The sequence below is a fragment of the Chroicocephalus ridibundus genome, chromosome 20 (assembly GCF_963924245.1).
Source record: "Chroicocephalus ridibundus chromosome 20, bChrRid1.1, whole genome shotgun sequence".
NCBI classification, from domain to species: domain Eukaryota; kingdom Metazoa; phylum Chordata; class Aves; order Charadriiformes; family Laridae; genus Chroicocephalus; species Chroicocephalus ridibundus.
In genome coordinates, this window is record NC_086303.1 from 4567485 (window position 1) to 4575163 (window position 7679).

General features: G+C 48.0%; 1 protein-coding gene across 1 annotated transcript; it reads right to left on the reverse strand.

Annotated features, from left to right (window-relative positions):
* Positions 1–564: 564 nt before the first annotated feature.
* Positions 565–6815, reverse strand: PPP1R15B (protein phosphatase 1 regulatory subunit 15B). The gene is made up of 2 exons (XM_063356566.1): positions 5062–6815; positions 565–2111 (listed from the first exon to the last, which is right to left on the reverse strand). The coding sequence occupies exons 1-2, from the start codon at positions 6604–6606 to the stop codon at positions 1908–1910; spliced, it is 1749 nt and encodes a 582-aa protein (XP_063212636.1). The 5' UTR covers positions 6607–6815; the 3' UTR covers positions 565–1907.
* Between the last annotated feature and the right edge of the window lie 864 nt (positions 6816–7679).

Below are 7679 nucleotides of genomic sequence, written 5' to 3' on the forward strand. Positions count from 1 at the left end.
TAAGTCAACAAATTTTCTCCTGTAATTCTACATTTGTCATCCTGCGTGCTTTTTCTAAACTAAAAAGCAGAACGGCTGTTATCAAATGATACAGGAAAATTAACTCCTAAAGGATTAGAATTTCACAACTAAAATTGTCTTTTGTAGGAAAGAAGAATCCAATTATTTTTTATGCCATGGGGATGACGAGTGCCATTGCTGCATTGCTCCCAAGCAGCCAGTCCATAAAGCTGCTCGAGTTTCAGCTGTGTCTTAAGGTTACGCGACAACTCTACTGTGTAGAGTTCATAACTGTAACACTTCTGATGTGTAGCAGAGAAAGGGAAGAAAATACATCATGCAATAAGAATAAACTCAAAAACTCTGAAATTTGAGACAGAATTAAAAATAATGGCCAAAAAGATAGCATGATAAAGCAGAAAATTCAGTAAAGTGCTGTGAAGCTTTTCTGTATCTGTAATCTTCTTTCGAATTAAAAATTGAAGCCATTAATGAGATAACAAATCTGAAGTTTTTAGGTTTCTCCCTTAAAAAAAAAAAAAAGGGAAACAATTCTAGTCTGAACCAAGTAGCAAATCATTTATTCACACAACTTTGTGCAAACAGGTAAGAACTCTTTGATGTTTGGTATTTATTCCATTGCATGACCTCATACCTGCTTGGCTAACAGCCACACAACATCCTTCAGGTCCAAACACATATCCAAATGGTGTTGCTTTTCTATTTTTGACTGAAACAACAATTAAACATTTTAAGTTAGGAACATAAATAAGGAGTGTTTTTCTTCCACTGAGGACCTCAACTTTCAGATCCTAAGTGTGAAATGTTATTTTCGTACCAGATGAACAAAAGTGCAGACGCATAGAGGTATTAATACTGGCTTTTGGTAAAGAACACAGCAACTTGTAGCCTTAGATTTCCATAAATCAAAGATAATTCTCCTCAAAAGTACCAAAACAAGCATATTGGATACAAGAAATATGTAGAATCCTCCACTTCAATCCCATCTTCAAAAAGCAGAATCAATTACGGCAAAGTTACTCTAAGATTAAGAAGAACTAGGGCCTAGTTCCCTGTGCGTGGCTTAAATTCAAACTATCGGCCATAGCCTCGATACATACCTTGAAGCTTTAATTATTGATCAGGGCGAGGCCTTTCATTGCCCTGAAAGCAAAGAGGTTTGGTGCACAAGCAGCCAACACCCTTTGGAACAGTACTGGGTAAAGGTATTTATTTAAATAACGAGAAACCAAAGGGCTTATAGTGCACCAGAGCTCCCCTGAATCCCCCAGTGTGCTAGACTGAAATATTAAGACAAAAAAGCATTACATAAACACTCAAACATTAGATTACATGCAAAACTGGGATCTTAAAAGGAAGGAATAAACTATCTGCTTTGCAGTAAAGTTAACATTGTTAGCTAACAAAATTTTGAGACTTTTGTACAAGTCAGAAAATGGAGAAGCACAAGGAAGTACCACATACCTCTAGAAACTTTAAATCAAAACTGCAATAACTAGGTTCTGAGCCCCATAAATATCTCCTTCAAAATAGGTTTTGCTTTTTCAAAGTGCAAAAATCCAACTAAATAGTCACCACTTCTCCACATACGGCAGACAAGGCATTTTTGGAATGGATTTAACCTAAAGCAGTCTGTTCCTCAAGTGTTACTTAAAAGGAATGCATCCTTACCCTTGATGATAATCAAAAGGTTTTGTCTGGATACCAAAATGGGACACACAGATATATCTGTTGGCTGAATATCGAACTGGGGAAAAAAACCTGTTAAAATCACACTTTTCTCCCCATTTCAAAATAGCACATGCAGCTGCCACTTCTTGTTTTGAAGATGTTCATGAGTGCGTAGGGTCACGCAACTACCAAATCTTTTAAGGTGCTAGAAGAGATCAACCCTCTTGTAAGTAGGTTTCTTGGAGTCTATGAAATACTTTTTGCCTATGCTCTGTCGTGAAGCAGTATCCTATGGCTTCTTCTGTTTCTTGGATACGTTTCTGGAACCTGCATCCATCTCGTGCAAGCTCTTCCCAGGGTCCTTTACGATCCTCCTCGCTGCTTATGTAATACTCAGTAACTTTTTCAAGGAAGGTTACCTGGAAAAGACAAGTCATTTAGTAAAGCGTTAATCAAACACTCGTGCAAAAAGGAGCTTCATATTTATTTGCACACACAAATTTAACAGAAGTTATTAAATGCCTAAAATAGCAAAAAGCCTCAGATATGCTACCAATTCATGCTAGGTCTCTGCACCACCCAGGCCAGAGTATATGTCACCTCTCCGCTTTAAAAGCCACCAGTTGCTGATTTCTCCCTCTATCAAAAGTAGTGCTCAAACTACTAGAGTTTCTGAACTGCTGCCTAAGAGGCCTCTTTAGGCTGACGGCAGATCACACAGTGTTCCCTGTGAAATAACACCCTCCCTGACATCAGCACTGGGTTATAACCTCACACAGATACGGTTCAAGCAGGTAACTCAGTGGGACATGCCAGGACACTCACCTAAGGCAAGAAATATGCTACCGGCCAACACCTCTGATTACTGAAGCTCACATAATAAGAAAAGGAAGAATCATTGTTCTGTGGAATAAGTAATCGTGTGAGTCAGCCTGTACTTCAGCACCAGAAAAAGAAACCACACCAAGCTACATATAAGGAAGCGACACTCGTCACTAGGCGATGGAACAAACCCATCTATTCAGAGCTGGGATCAAATTCCAGTCTATTTTAAGTTCATGCAACAAAACGAAGTCAAAGTCATGGCACTTTAAAATACATAGGAAAACTTTGACTCTCTGCTATTTTTAAGAACTATTAAGCTATTTTAAGAAAACAAAGAAATTTACAGGCTCAGGATCTAAACTTGACTGCATTTAGACTACCACTATGCTAAGGATATAAGTTTTTCTGTTATAGAACGATAAGCGAAAGCCAGACTATTTCAGGCTCCTACTGAATCTTTCACTTAGCTGTACAAAAGGCACAAAACTGAAGCATCCACCAGCTCTCAGACTAGAACAGATTCTTCAAGACAAACCAAACACTGTCCTTACGGACAACTCCACCAAATTTGCTGTAGAACAGCTACCTCTGGAAGGTCAGGAAGAAACTTGGGGGGTACAAAAAACCTGCTGCTCCATCCCCATGTTTTATTAACACAGAACCCTAGATTCACACCCAGTTCACGCTAACACAATGAGTGTAGAGTGAGACTGCTTTTTGTGGTAGTCACCTTCCAACCTTCACAGAAAACATGAAGTAACAGTTACAGAAGAAATGACCTACAGGAATAATCAGCAGTTGAGGATAAAGAGCCGCAAGGGATTGTGCAGAAGCAACCTCCAGAAGTCATCCCATTCTAGGGCAGCATTCCCAAATTACTGCCGAGCTGTCTGGGAAAGGCAGGGGCATCAGAGCCCACACATCCTCACGTAGTGTCAATGCATTTGCTAACTCGCAACTGAAACAAAACACTCCCAGGTTTTACGACTCTACAAACAGGAATATTGCTGCTGTTTGTTTGCAGGATGCCAGATAGGAAATAGCTTTGAGCAGGATGAACGGCCTGAAGATTTCCCGGGAACACCTTGGTCACTGCAGTCACTGCTCAGCAATCTCTGATGTTTAGCAGCCAGACCTAATTAAGTCTCTGCTTTCAGGCACACGGAGCTGTTACATCAGCCTATCCCTTTGTGAGTTCCTACCTTACATCCTTTTTACATCAGTCTAGGACACCCTTGGGCACAATTACTGGATTCTGTAACATCACGCTGAATATTGTGGCTAGATCACCGTTCTTTCACCATGTCAACAGATTGCACAGACTCAAGCAATAAATTAGTCAAAAAATTACTACTGGTAAGGTACTACATCCTTGACACGCAACAACATTGTAGGTCACAGAAGTATGAACTTACAGCAGGGCTCATCAGTGCTACCTCGCAGCATTTCAGACAGATGCTCTCAGTTACAGAGGACCTCTTGCAAAAACTGTTTGAGTATTTCCCATTTAGATTAAAATATAATAATTTATCCTGTGTGAACCATTAAATGCCACTTGCCCTAGCAAAAACAGGTACGAAGTTACCTACAAGTCAAGCTCTCAATTAAAGAAGAAAACAAATCTCTCCACTGTAAGAATGCTAAAGCAAGCATTATACAACTTTTCTATTTTGATAACTTGTTATACTAGTTTATTACCCTGCGACTTGGTATCACAACTCATAAAAATGTTTGCACTATCAGGCAAGACTCAGACATTGCACCTGAAAAGCCATCTTGTACATCCGTAGTATGATAAAACTCATGAGAAGATGAATTTGTTTCTTACTCTTTACATGAATCCTATTACATGTATTAAAAAGTTTTCTAATGCACTAACTCAACTAACTTTTGCGCTCAAAAGCCCAGTTCCAGATTACATCCTTTTAATAAACAGCTGCTGAATTGTAATAGTCTCTTAAATGGAAATGGGAGTATTACTATACTCTCTATTGAGACTTCAGTGGCTTACTGTAGCATGCGTTAACCCACAACACAAGATTTCTTCCTATTTCAAAAGACATTTGTAACTCAAGCAGGCTTATCACAAGTCCTAAAAAAGTTTACAATACTTTACATCTCGATTACACTACACACGCAAAGGTCCTAAAATACTTTACCAACATTATTCATAACAGAAAGGTGTACTTTCCAGAGGAAAAACTGACATCACAGTTCTCATCCGTTTCTCCGATAACGAAAACTACGTTACAACACAAATATAGAATGAAAACTAGAAACGGAATTTAAAGAAGTTACCCACTCTGTGTCACTGAATTACGAAATCTACCATCACGTGTAAGTGATGAGGCACAGTCATTTCAGCCAAATAATTAGACCATAAGCTCATGGGGGCATGATCTGCCTCCCCCATGGCTGGAATCCCGGCACAAGTAACCTCACCCACTTGCATACCTCACGCAACGTGGGTTTGTTGTTTGGTTTTCGGTTTGGTTTTTTTTTTTTAGCATCCCCAAAACACAAAACCATAAACAAACTATATACCTTTTTCCGCTTGGTACTTCTACATTTCTCACCAGAGAGAATGCCATGCTGCACAAAGCCAGTGACCCCACAGTTATGTTTTTCCAGCTGCACCCGACAGACAGTTAAGTGACTGTGCTCAGAAACAACCAAACTCGGCCTCTCTGCTCCTTTTAAACCAGGCGTCCCCTTTTTCTCTGCTGTTTGAAAGGCTGCCTTGAAATTTAAAGGGTTATATGGATCATCTGAGGTACAGAACGAGTTCCAAAGTTTCAAGTTTTCTGCCTCATCCACACTGCTACAGTCCCAGTCGTCCTCCTCTTCAGAACTAGGGTGAGGTGAGCCTGAGGACTCCTCTGCCCACGAAGAATCTTCCTCATCCTCCTCCTCCTCCACATCCGACATATCCTTTCCCGGATCACTGGAAGATGTCTGAATGGTGGCTGTGAAGTTCTGAGGGTTGTATGGATCCAAACTGTAGAAGGAATTCCAGAGATGAAGCCTCTCCCCGTCCTGGCTATCAGCATCTGAATCAGAGGGGAGCCCTTCGCTGTCAAACCCGTCATCATCATCATCATCCCAGTCTTCCTCATCATCCGCACTCTCCTCCCCACTGGAAGCTCCCCCTATGATATAGTCTATTAATTTATTTGCACAGACAGGTCTGGCTGAAAATGTAAGGTTTTGCTCTATTTCGGAGTCCCTGTCATCCTCTTCAGCCAAGGCTTCTGCCTCAAGTGCTCCCTTCTCAGCTGAACCCCTGATCCCCTCCTGCTCCACGGGACCACCTCCAGCTTGTCTCCCTGACTCACTCGGCTCCTCGGGCTGCTTCAACTCCCCGGTGTCACACCGCTGCTCCCGCCGTCCCTCTACCTCTTGACAAACACCCTTGTGGTGCTGCTCCTCCTCCAGGCTGTGATAGCCGTGGTCCGGCTCTGGCACGGCCAGGCCGCCGCTCGCCAAATGCCACCGCTGGAGAAAAGCCAAGCGCTTGCTGCAGAGGAACTCAACCTCCGGCAAGCCGCCCCGGGCAGGGCAGCCTCGCCAGGCCTCGGCGGGGACGTCGGCTCGCAGGGGTTGGGGCAGATGGCTCTTGCCGGAGGAGCCGGCCTGGCCCTGCTCCGGGCCCAGCACGTACCAGTCCGCACGCCGTAGGGGGAAGGGCACCAGGCTCCGCACCAGCCCGCTTCCCCAGAGACCCGCCGGGGGCTCCGTGCCGCCCTCTCCCCCCTTCTCCAGGGCCTCCTCCGGCCACGGCAGCGTCTCCTCGGTCCAGTCCAGCGAGGCGGCCGGCTCCGGGAGCAGCAGCAGCTGGGGTCCCTTGGCGGGCGGCTGCCCGGCGGCGGGGCAGAGGGCACTGCTCAGCGTGGGGCCGGGCAGCAGCCGCTGCAGCAAAGCGGGCAGCGGGGAGAGGAGCTGCGACATCAGTCGCAGCAAGGAGAAAGGCGGGCTCGCCTGGGGCGAGGCGCCGGCGGGGGCCGCGCTGGGCCCGGCCAGCTTAGGCCAAGCCGCGGCAAAGCCCAGCCGGGCCCGCCCCAGGCCGCGTTCCCGGCCGCTGGGCTCCATGAGCGGCGGCGGCGGGCTGAGGAGACTCTTCAGCGTTCCCAGCGGTGCGGCGGGGCCTGAGGAGCGACGCTCCGTCGAGGGGCTGCGGGTCGGCGGTCGCAGGGGTCGGCGGGCGGCTTCCCTCCAGTTCTCGACTCCATCCTGCTGCAGGCGGCGGCACAAAATGGCGGTGCGGGGCCGAAAGCGGCGACTCCACCCGCCCGCGGCCTGCGTGAGCGCCGAGGGGCGGGGCCACCCCAAAGACGCAGGCGCCTGCCCGCCCCCTCGACGTCACCGCGCGCCGCCGCCGTCCATTGGGCACGGGGGGCCGTCGCCGGGGAGGAGGCCCCGCCCCTCGCTCCGCGTGGGGATTGCATCAGCCGGCGCGCGGCGCGTGGCAGCGCCCCCTCTGGCGGCGGCGGGAAACCGAGGCCGGGCAACGGGAAGCGGGGCCGGGGGATGAACCGGGCCGCGCGGCGGGGAAGGACACGGGCTCGGCGGAGGTAAACCGGGGCAGGGGCAGCTGCCCGTCTCCCCGGAGCCTGCCAGCCAGCGGCACACCCCAGTTAGTGTTAGTCACAGAATGGTTTGAGTGAGGAGGGGCCTTAAAGCCCAGCCAGTGCCACCCCCTGCCCTGGGCAGGGACACCTCCCACCAGCCCAGGTTGCTCCAAGCCCCGGCCAACCTGGCCTTGAACCCCTCCAGGGATGGGGCAGCCACGGCTTCTCTGGGCAACCTGGGCCAGGGGCTCACCGCCCTCACCCCCGAAGAATTTCTTCCTCAGATCTCATCTAAATCTCCCCTTTTTCAGCGTAAACCTGTTCCCCCTCATCCCATGGCTCCCCTCCCTGATCCCGAGTCCCTCCCCAGCTTTCCTGGAGCCCCTTTAGGCTCTGGAAGAGGCTGGAAGGTCTCCCCGGAGCCTTCTCTTCTCCAGGCTGAACCCCCCCAGCTCTCTCAGCCTGTCCCCACAGCAGAGGGGCTCCAGCCCTCCCAGCATCTTCCTGGCCCTCCATTAATCAGCCATTTGTGGGCACGCTTCGTCAGCCCTCGGGGTAACAATTACTGAGACGGGCAGGAGGGGGCCGGGGTCC

Excerpts from the sequence above, each read along its gene's own strand:
- PPP1R15B (XM_063356566.1), bottom strand. The coding sequence starts at position 6,606 with ATGGAGCCCAGCGGCCGGGAACGCGGCCTGGGGCGGGCCCGGCTGGGC. Across the intron at positions 2,112-5,061 it reads GAAGTACCAAGCGGAAAAAG|GTAACCTTCCTTGAAAAAGT; the intron begins GTATATAGTTTG and ends TGTCTTTTCCAG.